This window comes from Colletotrichum destructivum, chromosome 1 (assembly GCF_034447905.1).
Source record: "Colletotrichum destructivum chromosome 1, complete sequence".
NCBI classification, from domain to species: domain Eukaryota; kingdom Fungi; phylum Ascomycota; class Sordariomycetes; order Glomerellales; family Glomerellaceae; genus Colletotrichum; species Colletotrichum destructivum.
In genome coordinates, this window is record NC_085896.1 from 4,695,097 (window position 1) to 4,717,323 (window position 22,227).

The 22,227-nt window shown below is 55.7% G+C and overlaps 5 protein-coding genes across 5 annotated transcripts; 2 read left to right on the forward strand and 3 right to left on the reverse strand.

Annotated features, from left to right (window-relative positions):
• The first annotated feature begins 4,390 nt into the window (after positions 1–4,390).
• Positions 4,391–6,674, forward strand: CDEST_01419 (Putative senescence marker protein-30 (SMP-30)). Its single transcript, XM_062917578.1, has 2 exons — positions 4,391–5,206; positions 5,513–6,674. The coding sequence occupies exons 1-2, from the start codon at positions 4,786–4,788 to the stop codon at positions 6,001–6,003; spliced, it is 912 nt and encodes a 303-aa protein (XP_062773629.1). The 5' UTR covers positions 4,391–4,785; the 3' UTR covers positions 6,004–6,674.
• A 1-nt stretch (position 6,675) lies between these two features.
• On the reverse strand, positions 6,676–9,169 carry CDEST_01420 (Putative alpha-N-methyltransferase NTM1; the record flags this gene model as incomplete). Its single annotated transcript, XM_062917579.1, has 3 exons — positions 6,676–7,635; positions 7,852–8,187; positions 8,703–9,169. The coding sequence occupies 3 exons, from the start codon at positions 9,167–9,169 to the stop codon at positions 7,518–7,520; spliced, it is 921 nt and encodes a 306-aa protein (XP_062773630.1). The 3' UTR covers positions 6,676–7,517.
• A 2,867-nt stretch (positions 9,170–12,036) lies between these two features.
• On the forward strand, positions 12,037–13,289 carry CDEST_01421 (uncharacterized protein). The gene is made up of 2 exons (XM_062917580.1): positions 12,037–12,271; positions 12,356–13,289. The coding sequence occupies exons 1-2, from the start codon at positions 12,183–12,185 to the stop codon at positions 13,065–13,067; spliced, it is 801 nt and encodes a 266-aa protein (XP_062773631.1). The 5' UTR covers positions 12,037–12,182; the 3' UTR covers positions 13,068–13,289.
• Positions 13,290–17,294: 4,005 nt separating this feature from the next.
• On the reverse strand, positions 17,295–19,798 carry CDEST_01422 (Putative WD40/YVTN repeat-like-containing domain superfamily). Its single transcript, XM_062917581.1, has 2 exons — positions 19,398–19,798; positions 17,295–19,328 (listed from the first exon to the last, which is right to left on the reverse strand). Exons 1-2 carry the CDS (start codon positions 19,533–19,535, stop codon positions 17,694–17,696), a joined length of 1,773 nt encoding a protein of 590 aa, XP_062773632.1. The 5' UTR covers positions 19,536–19,798; the 3' UTR covers positions 17,295–17,693.
• A 1,326-nt stretch (positions 19,799–21,124) lies between these two features.
• Positions 21,125–21,661, reverse strand: CDEST_01423 (uncharacterized protein; the record flags this gene model as incomplete). The annotated part of the gene is made up of 1 exon (XM_062917582.1): positions 21,125–21,661. The coding sequence occupies one exon, from the start codon at positions 21,659–21,661 to the stop codon at positions 21,125–21,127; it is 537 nt and encodes a 178-aa protein (XP_062773633.1).
• Between the last annotated feature and the right edge of the window lie 566 nt (positions 21,662–22,227).

The window sequence follows — 22,227 nt, forward strand, 5'->3', positions numbered from 1 at the left end:
CATCCTTTGCATTGGCCGTTCTTTACTTTCTCCCCTCACCTTCTTTCCGCTCGCGGGCCCCCTTCCGCCATCGTTACCAAAAATTTTACAAGCCGTTGGACAGCAACGCAGGCACACGCACTTCGGTGTTGTTGGTTGTCGTTTCGTGTCGGTTGGCGCTCGTCGTTCATGATATCACACACCAAACCACCACCCCCCCTGCGCACCACCACCGCTACAGATGATATCTGATCCCTGGCAGTCAGCGACGCACAGCACCACCCGCGGGACGTGTCGTTGTACATGCACCATGCCGCCTGCACGAGCTGTATGCAAGGCCCCAGAGAGGGAGGAAATGCCATCTGCGGCCCAATACGCGGCCCCTGACACCCCCTCTGTTCACGGCCCACGGTAACGTTGTTCCAAGGACAGGGCCGGTACAAGGTACTTTGGCTCCCTTCCAGGCCATGCTAAATCAGCAGAGTGCGTGTGTTTCTGCCTGTTTGTCGTGTACGATGTAATCGTAGTCTGCAATTCGTAATGTGCTGTAAGTGCACCACGGTTCTCACGTACTGATGTCTCGTCTAGTCTCATCTCGTCTCGCGTTTTGTGCGAACCGTACCTGGGAGTTACCGGTGGCCAGCCACCCGCTGCCGTCAACAGAAATCCACCACCAGCAGCCTAGCCTAGCCTAGCCCAGCCCGCCTCGCCAAATGAGCCGTTCCAAGAGGGTGGATAGCCGTAATCATTTTATGCAAGTTAACCTTCCGGGACTCTTTTTTTTTTTCTTTTTTCGGTTCCGCGAAAGAACAACAGGATGTACCGGTAGGTATACATGGTTACGCAATTGAACAAGGCCCCCTCCCTCCGTCTCGACCTGGCTGGTGGGATTTGGCACGCGAGGCACACCGCGGGCTGTTTCTGGAACACATTCGGACACGCACGCTAGACTAACTAACTACCTAGTAGAGTCACGTCGCTGGATGAAACTCTGTTTGGTCAGGGACCTTGCCCTAGGTTTATTAACGAGTGTGTCCCGCACCATCTGATGAACGAGGGGCCCGGGGAGCGACAGAGACGCCAGTCTCGCCTCGAACCACAGGGCGCCCCCCCCCCTATCAGTGCCGGGAGCAGCTCCCCGACCATCCCGCGTCGTGGCTCTTGAGGCACCAAGCAGCCAAGCTTCTCTGGAGTCCACGAATTTGCGCGATGTGTCACGCGAGCCGGTGCACCTTGTTGACTACATTTGCGACAGTGTCGAGACAGCAAGGCGACGGCAGCGTAGGTCCAGTATAGAGTATAGGCCAGAGGGGAACCAACCCCATGCCGGGCCGTAAGATTGCCGCCTTGACACCCATCGCGAGGCTCAAATTTGAATAGCTGTCAGAAATGGTTCGGGTGCTGAGACGTCGTCGAGATACATACCGCGAAGCTCACTAGGATGCCCCTCGAAGAAGCCCGCAGGGCCAGGGCCAAGGTAAGCATGATAGTACATTCGTAGATGGAGACTGGGATACATAGCGTGTCTCCTGAAATCGAGATGAACGGCTCACCCTCATCTCAACGGGGGCGCACTCTCCCAGGGACCCGAATGGAATGCAACGTCGGTTCCGCCACGAGGGCAACACGCTCTTGGCCGGAAATCCCCGGGCGAGCGTGAGATGGGAGTGGGTGATCCTCGCAACACGCTCCTTGACAGAGTTTCGGTCAAGCTTCGTTGTCCAAAGGGGCTGTCGGACGCCGAGGAGCTCACGGCAGTGGTGGCTCTTGGGCCGATGGGCGAGGTTGCGAGATGCCCCCCTTCGAAAGGGTCGATCTCGACAATGCGTGAATTGATGAGATGGACTGAGACATCTGCAATAACAAGAACGAGAGCCGTTTACTGCAATGACGATCAACTGCCCGCGCGAGCGTTTGAACCAGCCGAGCCCTTGAAAAATGCCGGCCAGAGCGCAAATTGAACACGCTCCGTCCGGCACCGGGGCTGAGGCACGCCATGTCAGCAGCTGCGGTCCATCTCTATTCCAGAGCTGTCGTCCAAGCACCACAGACACTTTGCCGACTCACTCGGAGCAGGCCGCATCAGCATGGCACACGTGTACACACACACAGAGAGAGAGAGAGAGAGAGAGAGAGAGAGAAAGGAACCAGGCCTGTCCCTGCCCGGCCCGTCCCTAGTAATTTTGCCTCCCAACTAGTCAGCACGCATATCCAATAAACCCTCTGTTCCATCCAGAGAGAAGAAGAAAAAGAAGAAATTGGGAGCCGGTTCTGAGCGACCTGCGCCGACGATCACTGGGCCGGTGGGCGGCGTCCCCCAAGAAGAGATGCGTCCAATCTCGCGAAACGGCAAATGAGCAACTCGGAACCCCCCCTCCTCAGCAAGCCCAGCAAGCCCCGCAAGGGCGACGACGGATACTCCAGTACCTTGACCAAAGAGAAACGCGGGTGACGACGGCGGCCAGAAGCGTGATGTGAGAATGGCATGCATATTTCTGCCTCTGCAGCTGCAACTAACAGCGGCCGGCGCTCACACGGACCGCGGTTCATGCGCCCGGCCCTCCTTCTCAGTCTCTTGCCCCCCCCCCCCCCGGGAGTCTGGAAAAGTTCGGAAACGGGAAGTCCAACGGGAAGGGGAGAGACACAGCCCTGGGGATCAGCACGCCGCCAACGGGTGACCCGTGCAGGTCCTATGCAGCAGGCCGTTTGGGGCGAGAAACAAGAGGTAAGCACATGGACGGATACTTTGTATGGTTGTTTCTGGCTGACGATATCCGCAAGCGGGGTCGGGCACTTGCATGGTCACAGGTTAGACGCCGACATGCAATACCAACACGACCAAGACAGAGAGAGAGAGAGAGTAGTCTTGGTTCATTACCTCAGCACGCGCTACCCGCTCCCACTCCATCCTCGGAGGCACCAAAGGCAACATACACACACACCATGCCTGACCCGCATCGGCACCCAAACTGCTGCACGATTCATGGGCGACCCAGGGCGGGCTACAGTAGGCCTTCTGGACGAAGCCCTCGTTGCAACCCTCCCCCTCGTCGTTCGGGAAATTTGCAGAGGCGACCAGCCCCAGGTTGTGGGCGATCATGTGTCTGACTCCCCACCCCTTTGATGATGGAACATTTCGATCGAGAGAGGGAGGTCCGCTGCACACAGCCATGGGACCAAGTTACAAAAATGGCTGGACTGGGCCATGAACTCCCTGGCTACATTGTGAGGTGTGGTGTTTGTGGTATGTATCGAGACCGCCTCAGGTTGGGAGCTGAACTTCTCGCAACTGCGGCCCCTCGTAGTGCTCGTGGTTCGAACTCCCAAGGAGACTGGATCTCATTGTTCGTCGTCGTCGCCGCCGCTGCCGACGACGACGACGACGACGACAACAGCAACAACGGACGCCTGCTCGTTTTGACATTAACTGACCACTTGCAACGGAGCTGAAGTAAGGCATGAGTCCCAGAGAATGTTCCCTCATTTACCCCCCCACCCCCCGGCAGAAGAAACGAAACATTACTCGCAGCGACGTCTCGGCACGTGAAATGAACAGCCAAGCGTGGGACCGTTCAGATGATTTGGGCAAACATCAAGCAAGACAAGGGGAGGGGAGATGTACTGTTCGGTCGGGCAGAGACACGCTGATCAGAAAGCTCCACGGCATACTCTGTACACACTCTCTCATTCTCTCTCTCTCCGGCACCTCGAATCGAATTCCGCAGCCGCCGTCCCCGGAACATGCACTGATGTTCCCCGGACCCCCGGAAATGGCGTCGTTGGCGGAGCACGCAAACATTTGAGTTTCCCACCTACCAACGACATTCATCGTAGTGGAATGATTAAGTGAGTGGCCAACGGCTCACCGGACAAACAAAGGGGTCAAGAAGCGCCACTGTCGTTTGCTTCCTTCGCGCTTGGCGGTTGATCGTAAGGAGGAGCTGGGTCAGAGCCAGAGTGATGGCCTGCCGTCGTCTATCTGTCCGTCTGTCTGTCGATGTTTGACCGACGACCCCCCCCCCCCCCATTCTATTCCTTGCCATTCAGTCTGTTGCTCGCCCAAAATATTGCTCACTCAAATATGTTGTAAACCACCGCCATCTCTCTCCAAAAAGCAGTTCGGATCGAAGAGACTGCCTGTTCCCCTCACTTCACGTTCCATTGCCGGTCCCTGGCGGACGCGGGATTGAGGCTAAGCGGCCCGCGTTCCCTGCATGTTACATACATACTGGACATTTAAGGATGTAAGTGCGGGGGTTCGGCTTCCGTGCATCTCGGAGCGACTCCGAGGCCAGATAACCTCGCTCTCCTCAACGGAGCTGAGAGACCGTCTTGCGCGACGACGCCATAGTTGCCGAGACTGAGATACCTAAACTTACACCAGTCCCCCTCCCTTCCCCCCCTTCTCCCTCTTGATTGATGCCGTTGTGACGTTTACTGTGTCGGAAAAACCAAACCCCTCTCCCCCCCCCCCCCCCTCATCCCCCGTATCGCCCGCTTATACTGACGTGACGACCAGACCGAGAACGTGGTTCGTCGGGTTTCCTTCGGTTAATTGCCGAGCGAGACACAAGGTGGCAGAGGCATCATCCTGGGTAATTCTGGCCGTCTGTCTCCTCATTGCGAAATCCCTCATCGACTTGTCTACTTGAATCAGTAGAAACCAGCCCCCCACCCCCCAAGAAGGAAGCAAAGAAGCGCGGCTATTCATCGACCAGCAAGCATCCTCTCTCACCAAGCCCCATTCCCCGCGTCGCACAAAAGGAGACAAAGTCGCACCAAATTTTCTTCAATTCTTTTGCTAGAATGGCGCCCTTCCAGACGTGGACGGCTGGGGAGCCCTACCTCAACCTGCACTGCGGGCTGGGCGAGGGCCCCTACTACGAGAAGGCGGGCAACGTCCTGCGCTTCGTCGACATCAAGAAAAAGCAGGTCCACTTCGTCAACCTCGACCGGGGCCCGGAGTCGCTGCGGACGGTGCAGCTCGACGTCCCCGTCGGCGTGACGGCCGACATCGCGGGCGTCGACCCGGCGGACAGGATCCTGGTCGGCCTCAAATACGGCGTCGCCGTGCTCGACGTCGCCACGGGCCAGTACGAGTACGTCGCCAAGCTGCACGACACCGACAACGAGAGGCTCAGGGCCAACGACGGCGCCGTCGACCCTCACGGCCGCTTCTGGCTTGGCAGCATGACGGATTTCGGATTGGGCGACTTCCAGGCTGAAGGTACGGTTCGTTCCTGTTCTTTTTGAGGGGAGCTGTTGTCGGTCAAGGGCTGACTCCCCCTTGTCGCATGCGCCTCTTACTCACTTCATCACTCACTCACTCACCCACTCCCTGGTTCACCCACGCCCTCTCTTACTCACTCCCTATCTCACTCACACTCCCTGGCTGACTACTCACTACCCCCCGTCGTCATGACAACGTGGACCCCCCTCCTTCACCGCATCTCTCTTACGTCAATCCAACAACGTCTCAAAGGAAGATCCTACCCATGCTCATGTAGAAAAGGCTAACCCCCACGAACCGCAGGTGCCCTGCACCGCTTCGACGGCAAGTCAGCCAGGGAAGAGGTTCTCAGCGACCTCCTGATCCCCAACTCGGTCGGCTGGTCCCCGGACGGCAGAACCATGTACTTCACGCATTCGACGGACCGCAAGGTGTACGCGTGGGACTACGACCCCACCAGCGGCGCGGTCTCAAACCGGCGCGTCTTCTACGCGCACGACGGCGCCGGCGAGCCCGACGGCTTCCGCGTCGACGCCGACGGCAACCTCTGGCACGCCGTGTACAACGAGGGTCGCGTCCTCAAGATCTCGTCCGCCGGTGAGCTCGTTGGCGAGGTCAGGGTGCCCACTTTGGCCGTCACCTGCGTGCAGTTCGTCGGCACCGCCCTCTTCATCACGACGGCGCAGCTCGGCGAGGACGACGAGGCCACCGACGAGCAGAGGACCCTCGGGGGCGCTCTTTTCCGCGTCGACGTCGGGGCCAAGGGCCTGGACCCGTTTGAGTTTAAGCTCTGAACGGTCCCCCCCCCCCACTGGCGGGGGTCACGATGAGTCGTCACGCGGTATTGCATCTGATACGAAGCTCGACGCCGACACCCTGCGATGGAGACGCGGTTCGTGTATGGAGTGAGGGGGTTGACGAGAGGTGGTTGGGAGGGGTGTGTGTGTGTGTGTGTGTGTGTGTGTGTGGGTAGGTGGACGACAATGCCCACGGGATCAACGGACGAGGCGAAGACGACGATAATGGGAACCGGCCGTAGATGATGATGAATGAGGAATATGACACGACACCGCTCTTTGCTTTACCGTGTGTTTGCCACCACGGTTCAAGTTCGTGTTTGCTGAAGGATGGATGGATGCCTGGTCTATTCTCATTGTATCGTCGTCAAAGACGCGCCCCCCTCCCCCCTCTCCCCCTGGTTCTCCTCCGCAGAAGCTTCCCGTTCGAGAACGCTCCCTGGGTTGACGGACCCAGAGAGTCCTATACACCCTAGGTTCTCCCTCTTCTTGCGCTTCCTGCGCTTCACGATAATTCAAATTGGGGGCCATTCTGATGTTGTCACGATAGAGGACACCGGTTTGGGTTTGTTTTTTTGACTCATGCACCTCCCCACCTCTCATTCCTAGCTGTCTGGAAGTCGGTGATACATACCCCGTACTGTACGTGTACTCCAACTGCTTGCTGCATGCAGGAGGTTCGCCTCACTTTCACACCGGTCCGGGTGGCAATTGAAGGGGTGGTGAGAAGAGAAGGAGCCATAATCACTTTGTTTTGGGCATCAATGCCTCGCAAAGCATCAGCCTCCGTGTTGCGTCTGCAGTGCATGCTGGGCGTACCCCTTTCGCAATCCATCGCGGGACGTCCGAGGCGTACGGGAGCGGGCAAGAGAGAAGGGGGGGCGGGGGGGGAGGCGGAGGGGGGGAACAGCTAGTGACGTCCAACATCGCTAGGATGTGCAGTAGCAAACAGCAGAAAGAGAACAGGAACGGGCGGGCGAACCCAATGAACTTGGGGGCTGGAGAGTCCTGCACACGCCCATCCGGCCACCTGTCGTCTTGTCGTCTGTCGTCGCCTATCTGCTGCATCTGTACAACCGACGTGGCAACCCTCTCGCGTGGCATGTACTCATACCTACAGTGCATGTTCGACCCCGTATTACCCTTCCCCTACCCTGACTCCCCTCTCTTTTCCTTTCTCCGTTTCCCTCCTACTGTGTCTTGGTCCCGGTTTTCTCAGATCGGAGAATTAAAGTGGCCCCCAGAAACGAACCCACAAACGAATGATCGGGGCCCTGCCGCATCGTGCAGTAGATCGGAGCCCGAGCCGCCGTGTCATCCCATCCCATGTTGAGAGGCAGGCTGGCTGGTTTAGGGGGAAGGGGCGATGCGGGATACCTTTGGCTCTTAGGGTCCTAGGCCTAGTCAAAATACATCCGGCCGGCCCCTCAGTCCCCTGGCCTCCCGGCCATGAGCCCCAGATCCATGGTTTGCCGCCGTCGCCGCCGCGCCACCGCTGATTCACCAGCCGGCTACTTGAGCGCGTACATGCGAACCGGGAACAGTTCCTTGGGAAAGCCACGCTGCAGCTCTGTCTTGACGAGGCGGAGACCCGCTTGCTCAAAGAGGGCGCGGAACTTCTCATCCACCCTGTTGTACGTCAGTAACTGTACATGCAGGTGTCTTGCATGCATACAATTTGTCCAGCAACGCGGGTCGTCGGGAGACGGAAGTAAGGGGGGGGAGTGAGCGAGAAAACCGGGCCGGCAGAACGGCAGAATGGTTTCCAACATGACACCGGTTGGAGAGGAAGTTCGTAATGTAGGCACTCGAGGAAGACAGGGGTTCTGAAGAGTTGTCACTTACCTAGTCACACTGCTGTCAACGTCGTCAAACAGATCGACGCCGCCCGTGCTCAGATTTTCCTTGACGACGATGACACCGTCAGTGGGGGCAATGACGGCCTTGCAACGACGCAGGTAGTCGACGAGCTGGTCGTCGGTGAGATGGCCCAGACACCACTGGTTCCAGACAAGGTCGTAGGCAATGCCCTCAAGGGGTTTCCATTCCTCAAGACCAATGTTAAAAACAGACCCAACGCCGGGTTTCTCCTGAAGAGCAGCGGTGAACTTGGCAATGGGCTCGACGATGTCGACCTGTTCAGCTACATCGAGCAGGAAACCCTCTGTGATACGACCGATGCTAGGTGGGGAGGGAGCAGGGATTAGCCTGGATGCATGGTACGGAGACTTGGGCCGGGGAGGCAGGGGTATTGCGTCAAAGCACAGGACGGTGAGAGGCAAAAGAAAGACTGGGGTGTTTTTTTTATTTTATTTTTTGCTTGTGTTGAAGAAACGGGTCACGAGAGTCGAACCATTCGTTCGGCCCGCTCGTGCATTGTTGCGGTTGTGGTGGGTTAGGGGAGAGAGCGTTGGGGGAGGAGGGGTGAGACAGAGAGAATGAGGAGAGAGGGAGTGAGGGAGTGAAGAAAAACGAGAGGCGGTGTGAGGTGGGACGAGATGGCGGTGAGAAGAGACGGGGGGCGTGTTGAATACGATATTTGTGAGGTCAGGTCGATATGGAGACGGGGAGGGAAGAAAAAGGGGAAAAGCCCCCCAAGACAAGACAACAATAACAACAAAGGTGTTGTGAAGTACGGGTACATACGCCGGACTGTAACAGCAACAGAAGGGAAAAGATGCAAGAGAAAAACTCACCCGGCCCCGCCTTCCAGAGCGCGGCTCACCGTCCGCAGACCGCTCTTCGAGCCAATGCCCATTTTGGCGAGAAAGTTGCGCGAGCCCTGCAGGTCGACCTTGCTGATGTAGGGGAAACCGCCCAGCATGCCGTTCACGTCGGCATCGACGCCCTGCCAGTAAGAGCGGCCATCGGCGGCGCTGATCTTGGCGTCGGGCGGCGGTGTGGCCGTCTGTCCTGGAGCTGACATCGCCGTCGACTTTTGTTGTAGTTGCGCCTGATGTTTGGCGTTGTTGCGGCTGCGGCTGCGGCGCCGGAGAGGGAGGCGGGGGGGCTCTATTGTTTGTCGGACGCGGACACGGGCACGCAATCTCACTCGCGTTTCTTCCCGAGATGCGTGTAGCGGTTTGATAGGGTGGCGTTGACGTGGTTGGTGAAGAAAAAGATGGGAGGAAGATTGTGTCACATTGTTGCAGAACAGGTGCATTGCATCACACGATAGGTGGGTGTGGATGTCAATATGGATAAGGGACCACCTGGTTAATGCATTATGCGGTCTCTACCTAAGGTACCTAGTCTAAGGTAGGGAGATGGAGTGTGTTTAGATGCATACCCCGGTGGTCTTGGGAGAATCTGAGATTGGCTCCCAGACACTGAGATAAGAGATAAGAGATAAGATAAGGTATGGTCCTCATCATCGCGGGAAGGAGGCGCGCGGAAGCCAAAAGATTAAGCTTTACAACTCTCGTTGACACCGGGCCCTCCATCGACCCCTACGTGCAATAGAGTTGCAATCCAAAAGGCTTGCTGAATTGTGCGCACTACCATGTACACTGCTCGCCGTGAGTTTCTTCTTTTGCCTTTTCGTCAGCATAAACCGACCGTCTGAACCTCCCGAGCCCAATTAATCTCCGCTTCTGCAGGTGTCAAGCCTTTGCCGCAAACCCTACCAAGGTGAACAGCGAAGCATATTTCTGCTTGACGATCACGATGGGTGCGGACGACAGCTCACCTCATCTTCATGCTGCCCACGACTCCGATATCAGCAAGTGCTGCCCGGAGAGTACGTCCCTTGTTGTGTTGCATGGGCCTTGCGACACCATTTGCGCCCATATACGTCACCCTTCACAAAGCAGCTCATCGCTGCTGAGTTCAGGCGTTATGCGTCGCGTGTCATGGTTGAGACATTGGGATTATGGGAGCGCTCACCAAAACTACTCAATCACCCTTTCTCAGTCATCTTCATTTTCCCGTCACGGGGGGGTTGGGGGGGTTCAAGTCAGTCAAGTGACTTTAATTTCCTATCCGGAAACCCTCTGCGATATTACGGGAATTGGCCGGCGACTACGATCGTGCTCAAGCCACCTGACATGTCAGTTGATGTTGCTTTTTTTCCCGCCAGTAGCTCGGGGAGAGTCTCCAGTCGGACTGGTTTCTTCAGAAGGGTCAGGTCAACTACGAAAAGAACTGCTCGTCTTCGCGGCGAAAGCAAAGGATCGTCTCGTAGGAACCCGACTGCAACGTCCCTCACGTCACCCCCGTCCTCTATTCCTCTCTCGCTACTTCGCCAAACCGTCCTTGAAGCGAAACGTCAAGCGCAAAACTTTGAGAAACAGTCCCAACGGCCGCAGTCTGGCCTGCGTCTCGTCTTGCAAACGGTCTTCCAAAAACCAGCCCATCTTCAATGCTTCCATCGGGGACCAGAAACCTGGGGATGCCAGCAGGCGTAACCCAGCATGCACCCGATACGTGGTATGAGGCACCCGGAACACAGGATTTGCGGAATCCATGGAGGAAATCGTTTCCTTCTTTTCAAGCCCGCACCCTGGACGGCTTGGCCGTGGCCGGGGCACCCTCCAACTATGTCGCGACGTCGACATTATGTGATGCTCGACGCGACACAGCCCGCTTCCAAGGTTTTGCGTGGTCCAGTCTGGGCCTCTCAAGGGCGAGGGCCGCGCTGTTGAGCCCAAAGCTGTGACTTGCTGTCCCCTCTCATACACACTACACGTTTCTGATGCTGGCCCGGGGCCCGAACGTCCAAGAGTAGGACCCTCTTCTTCCCCGCGGGGAGGGGACGCGTTGCGCAGGGAAACAAGCCCACAAAGGTTCAAACTTGCCGGAGGCTTAGCGGTTCGGTTTCTCGGCAGGCCATGCGGCTGCGTCCGCCATTATTTCCAAGCTTAGCACGCCTTCTTCGTCTTCTGGGCTTGTGTCAAAAAAAAAGAAAGACTTGGCCGCTAACGGCGACCGACGACGGCATGATTCTGCCGCGCCGCTTAAGCCCAGTCTCCCCCCACCTCACATCACAAAAGTCTCTGCGAATGCTCTCGGCGACGAAAATATCCGGCGCTGGAATTCAACTTCAATCAGGGATGGGGCGATACTGGGTGCGTAAATGTATGCTTCTTCTCTGACTGACTTCCGTCACCTGGCCCCAAGCCTTTGTCAATCGCGCATAGTGTGCAGGTGGTTGGTTCACAAGATCATGGACAACATGCGTAATCGTACCAGGAAGCGTTGGGATCGTCCAGCCTATCGAATCTCGTCTTTCTTTCTTTTTTCGGATCAAGTTACGAACAAGCATGCAACGAATGATGACGGGGAGAGCACGCGCAAGGTCGGATGAGTCGAGTCGGTTTGAGGTGGTTTGACCTTGGTCGCCCCCCTTGTTATGTTCTGCAGCTTCTGCCCGGCCTTCAGGGAAGTCGAAAAGTTTACTATCCTCAAACACGAAAACGCGATTAGGTGTGGAGGGGGCACGAGCCAGGCCGATCACCCGTGGTTCTGGATAATCACATGGGCTACCGTGGCTATCCTTCAGATCCCCTATGCTTATTCCTGAGACTGGCCAGGGGCGACCTGGGTATTCCGGATCAAGCATGAATAAGCTTACAAAGTCCGTATGGGAGGGGAGGGGGCCTTGTCCACACCGCATCATACGAAGAGGGCGAGGAACCAACGACATCGGACGAGGGAACAGAGTTTCGGTTGCTTCGAGCGCCTTACCCCTTTGAAGGTCAGGATGTAAGGGACTTGGGATGACGATGGACCGAGTCCCGAGACGACTCTCTGCTATTGGATTCTGACTCAACGATGTTGCTATTCTGACCTCGAGTGAGATGGGAGCATCTACGACCGCCTCTTGCTTCGTGATGCGTGAGTGGCTCAGCGCATAACACATTGACATCTGTCTTGCTAGGCAGGTTTCAGTGGTCCCCCTTTGGTCACGCTGTCTCGACATGTTCCATCCTTACGCCACTCGTAGTCGGATTCAAGTCCACGTCTGGCATCTGGGACGAGAGGAGAGCGAGATCCATAAAGACCTGGCAGCTTCCCTCTCGTTTGGCTGATTTCAGGACTAGTTCGACGGCAGGCCTCACAGTATCAAATTTAATACACACATTCCCTTAGAGAAGTACACAACGGTTCAACTCTCGACATCAAGATATCATCCCAGTAATTCATCTTCCACTTCGGTCCGCTTCAACCATCAAAATATGAAGTTCCTCACATTCGGCCTCCTTTTGGCCTCGACGATCGTTAGCGTCAGCAGTGCTCCCACCGATGTTGATAGCAGGGCTGTCAGGTACGTTTGCTAGCATCTTCTCACACAGGCACATAAAGGGCTTAGGACGCTGACTCTTTTTTCTTTCTTTTCCCTCTCCTGCAGCTTCCAGAACCACTATGACCAACATTTGGAGGACCGCGAAGAGCGCAAGGAGGCTCGCGACATCTCCGTCCCTTCATTCGCCGGCGTCGAGACCACCAGCAGCGTGGTCGCCGACGTCGAGGAAGACGAGGCTGCAAAGCCCGTACGCGCCCGTCAGATCCTGAAGTTGTTGTTGAAGAAGAAGGGCAAGAAGGCCAAGAAGGCGAAGAAAGCAAAGAAGGCAAAGGCCGCCAAAGGCAAGGCTGCCAAGGGCAAGGCCGCCAAAGGCAAGGCCGCCGCCCCCGCAAAGGCCAAGGGCAAGGCCGCTCCCGCCAACGGCGCTGCTAAGAAGAAGGCTGCTACGCCGGCCGCCCCCGCCGCTGGCAAGGGCAAGGGTGCCGCTGGTGCTGCTCCCCCGGCTGCTGCTCCTCCCCCTGCCGCTGGTAAGGGCAAGGGAGCCGCTGGTGCCGCTCCCCCGGCTGCTGCTCCCCCGGCTGCTGCTCCTCCAGCTGCTGCTCCTCCCGCCGCCGCTCCTCCCGCCGCCGCTCCTCCCGCCGCCGCTCCTCCGGCTGCTGGTGGCGCTGCTAAGGGCAAGGGAAACAACCCGCCTGCTGTCGCAACTCCAGCCGCCCCTCCTCCGGCTGCTAAGCCAATCTCTCCTGCTCAACCAGCCGCAGTCGCACCCGCTCCCGTTGCTCCGGTGCTTCCTGCGGGCAAGGGCAACGCCAACTAAGCCGTTGCCGAGCGAGTTTTGTGAGAGTTTATGGGATAGAAAGGACCAGCACTGGTGTTGGTCGGCTGAGTGGGTTCACGAGATTTACGACAACATGCGCCTTTGGCAGCTTACGGGGAAGGCCACGGCACTCTGACAGGGTTCTCAAACAGCTCCGGGCTGGAAGGGGCCGGTTGAGACGGAAGTGCCGAGAGAGTACATAGCCAAACAATGATGATTCCCATGCGCGATTCACTCGCAACGTTTTTCCTACACAGCAGCAGTAGTGGCGCTCCCAGGTGGTGATATCGGATGTTTGATACTGGCTGCTGTGATACAGATGTCTTGACGTTCTGGTGTCTGTTCTCGGGCCACACGGACACCGAGCTGCTGCAGCAAGGGTCATCTCTCTCGAGAGGTTACCCGTTTCATGGGTGGTCCGATGGAAACATGTTTCACTCTGGTCCCTGCTTCGCATACGCACGTAATGCATACTGCACGGATAACAACCCCATAACCTGAACCAGGCGTGGCAGCAACGGGGGCCGATCTTTCCGGGGCGCGGTCGTCGACTGGGGATGCAACCTTCTTTTATAAATGTTAGGGAGAGGTTTGGTCTTTTCTTTTTCCAATAGAATTATTGGAGTGGACAACTTCCATCCGGCTGCCGAATTGGGTCAGCATCTCGGTGTTGTACTTTCGCACTCGATCCTCATCAGACTTCAATATCCCCCCACCGTCCCCCCGGGGAAGTCCGAGGGCTCCTCCGGCCGATCCGCTTCGTCGCACCCGTTGTTGATAAACCAATCAAAACCTCGACACGACGATTCGAGCTTTCGTCGGATGAAGCTCCTCCTCCCCCCGGTCTAAGCGCTAGAGGACCACTTTTCCCCTTGTGCGTTTTTCCTTCCTTCTTTCCAATTCCCATACATCCCCTGACGCAGACCCCACCGGCCCACCGAATTACCTCAGCTCCCCCATCCATCTACCGTCGTGCATGAAGAAATTTTCGTCGTCGGCCGCTCGTCCCCCCAGCACTACTCAAGGAATATGAGCTCATATTCCACCACGATTTGCACAAGCAGCGGGCTCGCATCCCGTCAGTTGAACAAGCTGGAAAATGGCCGGTTGGCCCAATGGCAAGGCGTCTGACTACGAATCCTGCAAAGGGTGATGCAATCAGGAGATTCTGGGTTCGACCCCCAGGCTGGTCAATTCTTTTGGTCCTGTTCACCTAGCTCATAGACGATGTTGCGCCAATGTCTCGTCACTTTTAATTTTTTTAATTTTTTTTCATTTGTTTCTCTTCTTCTTTTATTTATGTTTTTTTCTCTCTTTTGGTGGCTTACCAACCAACACGCGTTTGCCAGCCGTTGCAACTCTTTTGGATCAGGAGGCAGGCATTGTTCATCCCCATGTCCCAAATACTAAGTCGGACAAAATTAACCAGGTTTTCTAACTCACATTGACGGTACCTGACGAAGGGGGTTTGTGGGAAACACGACAACACCAACCAGTCCTTTGACGCTGTCGTTGAAGCCGACCGGCAAGAGTCATTTCGTTGACCGGTGGACGTTGGAGTCCCGCCCACAAAGGTAAGCTTAACCCGATGACAGAACTCAGTGTGACGCTAGCGAGAAGTCGGGTTGTCGCGATACTTTTTCCAGCAGTCATACCTCGTTCCTTGCATAAGCTCATACTTTCATGCCGACTGGGAGCTTGTTCGAAAAGGATGTCATGGGTCGATTGGGGAGGGATCTGCCCCGCGAAATTCCGCATCTCTTCGGGCCACGTTGGAGAAACTTGTTCCCTTTTGCCACCCCCAAGCATCTCTGTCTCAGGGGTCCCTCGCTGATGGGCAAGGTCAATCTCCAACCCAGGCGCTCTTTATTGCCGATGTCGTTATGGACAGCACCGAGTTGCCAGATGGTCGAATTACATGCCAAGCTGAACCACCTCGATCCCAGGTTCGCGCGTTTCTACCATTTTCGCCTTGTGGAGTTGTGTCTATATGTGGTATCTAAGGAGTCTCCGATCTCGATTCATTGTCAATAGGCTCATCATCTCTTCCCCGAAACTGCCCACGCAACCTACCGCCACGTGACAAAATAAACCCCCTGCCCCCCAACGCCCATTATCACATTTAATGCAAATGACCGTGCATTTTCTGGATGGCAGTTTATAGGCTTTACTAATTATACAACGATAGTTTTGCACAGTTGTCGATTTGACGCTACAGGCTGTGTTCAACAACGGCACAAGCTTATTAAGGATTGCTGAGTCTATATGTAGCCCAGCCAAACGACTCTCCTCGCTTGACACCAATACTATGGTGTCTGCCTTTGGTAGTCTTTCTTTGATTTAAGGTAATTCATACAATAGTAAGTATTGCACCTATAACAGCAATGATGCAAACAGCAATACATAGGCCTCAGTCAGTACCCATCCTGCTGATACTTCCAGAAGGAACCATAGTGAATGATAAAATGCCACAAAAAAGACAAAAGACAAAAAAATTCTGAGATTCTTGTGAGGGGCTTCCTGGTTTCACTCGCCAGTAATCCATCGAGCTTGGCCAGGTCTTTGCCGTCTCTTGATCTTCTCATTATATTGTCACTTGGAAAGCTGTTTTCTTTGATCTCTTTCCAACGTACTCATATCACCTTCATCGAACCATTTAAACTTGACACTCCCTCGCCGTATCAACCTGCCCCTTTTCACACCTAGAACTGGCCTGCTATGTTGCACCACGAAAACGACTACTTGCATCTTTCCCTACCTTACCACCTCTTCGAGACTGACGAACAAATTCAAATCGCCGTCCTGTGCGAAGGGTCCCAAATATCAAGTCAGACTGGAAACCTTCCTCAACAATACCGTCCATCTTCACCAGCACATCCCGTCAAGACCCTGTTTCGAGAACCAACACATCAATGATCGTCATCCCATACATATGGTGGGCCCCGCCAAGATTTAGGCGAACTGTTCCGAAGCCTTTGTCCCGACTGACGAAGGAATTCTCCGATTGGCTTAGGCCTTATAGACATGGGGCGGGAACACCCCCCAGCAAGGTCTCAGTCCTCCCCTTCGAGACAAGCTACCCATGCCCTCCCAATCTTCCATTCTACCCTTCTCGACTCTCATCTCCTTCCAGGCGTTTTTCCCTTTCCAGGCCCGCAGTCTTACTACTTTACGTTGGTGTGATCCCTACTGTCGTTCTCTCTGGATTGTATATTGCATAATGACATGTGAATACCCTCTTGGCACCGTTCAGACGCAGGAGTTCTATTCCCCCAATCGTCTCATCCGTTTCGTCAGTACTCCCTTCGCGGCAAGGTTACCTGTCAAATGCCAGACTATCACCAATCCAATCAAGAGCACGCCTTGATGATCACGACGGCAAAAGACTATGCCGCCGCACTCGGTTCATTTCAAGTTCTGGGGTGCGAGCAGAGACTTGAAACGGCCTACTTACACCGACCAGCCTCTGAGAAGTGGACTTTGAGGTGCCCAGCCGGATTCTTCTTAGAGATGGCGGTCGAGAATGTTGATCTAGTTCCAGCTACTGTCAACGAGCCGGATGGCCGCTCTCTGCCTGGAGATCGCGCAGTTCATCAAATGAGGCATTCAGCGCCGGCTCACTGCAGCATCAATGAACATGATTACCACCATGCTCGGATCGATATTCCAGGGTGGTCGCCACTTCTCGCTGAGCTCCCAAAGAGTCGACATCCGCGGCCAGCGGCGTGCTGCCCAAGACCAAACCGCAGTATCGAAAGCCGTGGTCCTTGCCTCAGGAAACACAAGAAAGTGTCGACTCCCGTGGAAAGGTCTTCTTGCTAAAAAAGATTTTTTTGGGGGGGGGGGGGGGGGGGGGGGGGTTAATGCTCACAGGAGATCTCGGGTCATTGTCCCTGAATATGTTGCCATTGGAGATCTACAAACTCCCTTGGCAACGCAGAGACATTTCTCCCACTTGGTTCTCATCTGACACTCAACCAGCGGAAACGTCCAGGATATGGCAAGAAGCCGTCGCCGAATCTCTTCAGCTGAAGCTGAGAGCACTTTGAAAGGCATAGGTAGCTCTGCTGTTTGAACACTACTGTAATTGTCCTTTTAATATTGACGGTCCTTTTAGCTAGTCGTCTGGCGCCCATTGCTCTTCCTTCACTAGGGGCACAACCACCTTCTACCGCCTCGGTCAAAAATCGTGGCGCTTCATCATTGTTTTTTTCTGCCGGTACTACTGTCACTACGGATCCAGCTTTCTCTCTCTGATATCCGATGGCACGACTGCTCCGGCAGCAGCAAGACAGGTTCCGAAGTTGCAGGCCGGATTCGACTTGGCTGCCATCCGCATCACGAGCGACGAGATTCCTCCCTACGTACCATCGTATGGCAAGAAAATATTTTCTTTTAACATATAGTGGCGGTCCAACGGTTCCTATATATAAGGTATCCACTGGTCCATCAACTGCATCGCACCCCAGCTACTCGTCAAAGCACCATTCAATACGCTCCAGTAAATCGTACAAGTTCGTGATTATAAAAATCGTACATGCCCATCCCTGGGCACCTCTATTCACGAAATACCCGTGAACACGCATCAAGCCCCATAGTAAATACACGCACGGCCTGAAGGCACTCTCAGCCACCCACCGCGCGGCCGACAGCCCCCGCGATCTCTCCGAAGAGGATGCCCTTAAAGACGCTCTCGCCCATGTTCTGCGTCCAGTGCCCGGCCTTAGAAAGCTTCTCCTTCCACAGCTTCTTCTGCTGGGGCGCGAGGTCCTCCCAGCTAACAGCTGGGCCATACACCTCCTCATCGTGGACGGCGGCCTGGAACCGCGGCACGGGGTCCTCCTCGATATGGGTGGGGCTGACAACGTCCTCACGGATGACGATGGGGTCGCCCTGGAGGGCGTGGACATCACCGATGAGTGACGTGAGGAATTCGTTGGGCGCATTGGCAACGGCGTGGCGGCTGGGCAAAATGCGCAGGGGAGAGACACCCGCGGTCTCGAGGCTAAGCTGCACGAGGACGGCGAGCAGGAGGACGAGGAAGGTAACAACCGTCAGGCGCGACTTTGTGAGCCTGCGCGGCTGCAGGGCGACGGCGTACCGCTGCGGGCGAGGCGGGCCACCCTTGCGGATCGGGGCGTCCTTGTCGGTGAACTTCTTGAGGAGGATCGAGTGCACGACGACGGTGTTCTTCATCGAGATGCTTGCCAGCTTGACGTACTGAGGGCGAGCGGTGGTCTTGGGCGGGACGAAGACGGACAGGGCAACGTTGGTGATCTGCAGCGGGTGCACCTCCTTTAGCGTCGTGAGGAAGTCAAAGTCGACCAGTAGGTCGATGGTCGAGTACACCTTATGCTCGAGTGTGAAGAGCGATATCGACCGGTCCTGGCCGACAGCGGCGACGAGGAACTGCGCGTTGCCAATCTTGCCGCCGGGGGTAGAGGGCGGACTCAGGTTCCGCGCCGCAATAGTCGTGATCTGGGTCACGGCACGCGGCAGCTTCGCCGACGCCGACAGCCGGCCGACCTCGCCCGCCTTGGTGGGTAGTCGGATGCCCAGCAGGAGGGAGCCGGCCCGCTGGGGGATGTTGGTGCCCGCCATGATGAAGTCTGGCGAGAGGAAACGGATCGACCGGAATGTGGGCCACGCGCCAGTGCCGTCTTCTTGGATGGTGTAGACAAGATGGGGGCCGTCGACCTGAGTCTTTGTGATCTTGATGAGGAAGAGCTCGCGGTCGTCGCAGTAGGCGACCTGGAACTCGTCTTCGCCAGTCTGGATGACGTCGATGTCCATGGGCTCCTTGGTGATGTCCAGCCTACCCCTGACCTTGGGCGCAGCGGCGCTCGTGGGCGAGACCTCGAATAGCGCGATCTGCGACTCTTTGGCCAAGCCGGTCGCCACGGCGCCGAGCTGGGGCTTGTCACCGTAGGGCGCGGATAGCCGCAGGACGCGCTGGTAGGCGTCCTTGTCGATCTCGTTGTGCTCGAATAGGGCAGTACGCGCGAGCTCGGCGACGGTCACGGTGGAGGTGCCAGTGCCGGCCGAGGCGCGGGCCTTGCTCTGCTCGACGCCGAAGACGCGGAAGTGTTCGTTTTTGCCCTTCTCGACGTCGGCGGGGCTCGAGTTGATGCCGGCGTATACGTGGCTGGTCCGACCCTTCTTGGGGCCGATGGCAAGGGTCATGACGCTGTCCTCGTTGCGACTGAGGTCGGCCTCGCCGCTGATGCGCAGCTCATCCTTGGCTGAGGCGTCGATCACTGTCTGTTGCGCGCGAGGTCAGTCGCACGTCGCGCGGGCACATTGGGGAGAGGGGGGAAGGGTCCAGCGTACGATCTTGTTGGCAACACCGCTTCTATTGGCGCCGCCGCCGCCGCCAACGACAAGGCGGTTCGCATCTTGGGGGTCGAACTCGCAGGCGTAGGGGAGGTAGTCGAGATTGATTTTGGCAGTCTCGAAGGGGGAGGCCATGTTGGCAAAGTTGATGAGTCTCGTCTCAGCGGAGAGAGAGGCCCCTGCGATTGACTGGGGATCTGTCGGGGGTTTAAAGAGGCTTCGTTCGTGAGGTATACGTGTTGTTTCTCAAAGAACCATGGCCGATGGAGTGGCGTTTTTTCTCTTTTTGGTCGCGCAAAGTGGAGGAAATAGCTCTGGTGCTGGAGAATAGTGACGTTGGGACGGCATGGAAGAAAAATCCAAGTTGGCCAGATTTTGCCTTGCGTACTTGGGTTAGGTAGGTACCTCGGATGTTTTCAGCTCCAGTCGGGGGATTGGCGCCTCTCCATGTGTTAGTGCTAGAGCTCAGCTGGAGCACGCACGGAGCAAACGGTGCTGTCAGCTGAGCCAGACTGGGGAAGTAGACAGTTCATCAGTAACTGGGATGCCCCAATGGTCCCGTGGGGGTCCTCGTTTTATCTATTTTTATGATTTCAGCCAAAACAAAATGGGCTTCTGGTAATGCTCAATGTTCGTCACAAGGCTTAAAATCGCGTTCGGCTTCTCTAAATGTCTGGAAGACTTGTTCTTGTACTATTATCAAGAGCTGCTATGCTATGCTGTCTTGGCAACGCCTGTTGTCAGCCCCCAACATCCCTGTCTGTCAACTGCGCACTGCAATGAGCTTGACCTTTATGGGCCCCAACTGACGGCCTGAGTCGTCGGCGAAAAAACACCCTTTTATCCACGAACTTAACCAGCAGTTGCTGTCTGCTGTAACACCCTGATAAATACCATGATGCCTAGCGTTCAAGCGAGCCATGACTTGCAGAAAGTTGGGAATAACCTCTATGGGCAACGCTGGGGGGTTGTATAATGCGGGCTTGATCGGCTTTTGGGCAGCTCAAGGGATCCTGATCCAACCACCACTCAATTGCCCATACTGTCAAAATGGCTAATCCCCAACCCTTCCACATCGATACCATATACGCCACCTGCAGGCCTGACTGGGTTCCTTGAGGAGCTGAGGAGGTTGGTGGTCTGGAGTAAAAATGTCGACCTCCACAGCCTCAAGCGTCACCTCAGTCACTTGGCGGAAAAGTGAGACGGGCAGAAGCGGGTGGCAGGGATGTGAAAGGTGGCACATTGCACAACTAGCTCATAATTCACACGTTATTTCACACGGAGACACTGCAATGAGCATGTAAACCTGCATCACCAATCCTACCCAACTTTCAGCCTTTATCTATTTTCCCTTGAAACAACTGATCGGATCGCCGCCCATGTCAATATGCATCTGTCCTTCATGTTGACATAAAGTATAACATCTAATGAGCATCAATGATGATACATCCTAGACAGGGGAAACATTCAGCCTGGACGCCAAAAGAAACAGCCTCGTCTATTTAGTAAATGTGTAAATGTCATTGACAAACGCAAATGCTGCTAGGCCTCCCAAAAAAAAAAAAAAAAAAAAAACGCCTGCGACCTGGGAAAGAAAGTCATCGTTCCCATGCTAAAACGCTCAACAACATGATGCGTCGGAACCATAGGTTCGCCCCCGTCCGAAACCACCACGTTGGCCCAAGACCTGGTCTCGCGCAGATGTGCTCCTCACCTCTTTCTCACTGACCTGTGTAGAACTGGTACAAGCCGTGGGGTGGCAGGTCCACTGCATCGCCCGCGCCATGGAATTGCATGTTACCCAGCTTGTTCGACTCTAGAGGACGGATGGTCTTGCCGTCAGGAGAAGACGACTGTGCATCCTGCCGCATCTGCGGCTGCTGGCGAGTCTGGGGTTGTTGTGCCTGTTGAGCACGCTCAGCCTGCCGGGATTCGCGGTGATGGTGCTGAGACTCAAGAAAGCCCTGCTCATACACAGCAGTCTGAGCCTCGATTAGGTGGCCTCGGGCCTGAGATTCGGCCTGAAGCTCATCTTCCATCTGCTCCCGTAGGCGGTGCCCTCGGCGAGCTCGACCGCGATGGTGACGCTGCTTGCTTGTCTCATTGCAGTCGTGGCACACCTGGTCCCCGAGCGTCGTGTACCGAGGCTCTTGCCGATGCATGCATATGGACCTGGCTGTATCGTTGCATTTGAGGCAGCGATAGGTCACACACTCCATGTGGCTGCACGAGTAGGTGTAGAAGACGTTTTGGCACATCTTCGCGGCACTGTATGCTATGTGCAAACCATGAGCATGGGAAAGTTCCAGCCGCATCATATGAGGAAAGAATGAACTTACTTTACTTGACCTAATACTTTCGTAATACTTTCGGAAATTGCGTTGGAAATTGCGGTTAAATCTGATAAGCAAGGCGTAGTTGGCCGTTCACGGCAAAGTCTTTCTCAAGACCTGTTGGTGCAGTCGTCCGGTTTGTTAAGTGGAGGAGTGTCTTGTTCAGTGACAGGGGAGGTTTCTCTAGATGGGCGATGCAGTGAGATGGTCGAGTTATCGAGACGGGCATAGACGAAGGTGATGACTTAATAGAAGAGGTCTGTCATTTTCAGGGTTAATCAAGGGAATATATGATGATCTTAGAACTTCCGGACGTCAAGTTTGTGTGAGAGAAAAAGGCGCTGCCTGGTCCGATCCAAGCGGGTTGACAGAGATTGCAGTCAGCCGCAGGGACTCGCGCCTGAAAGTAGTGCCCGTCGAGGCAGGACCTGTTCCAGGCTACACTGGAACGCTCTGGTTCCAACGACTTCCTAGAAGACTGCTTCTGGCAG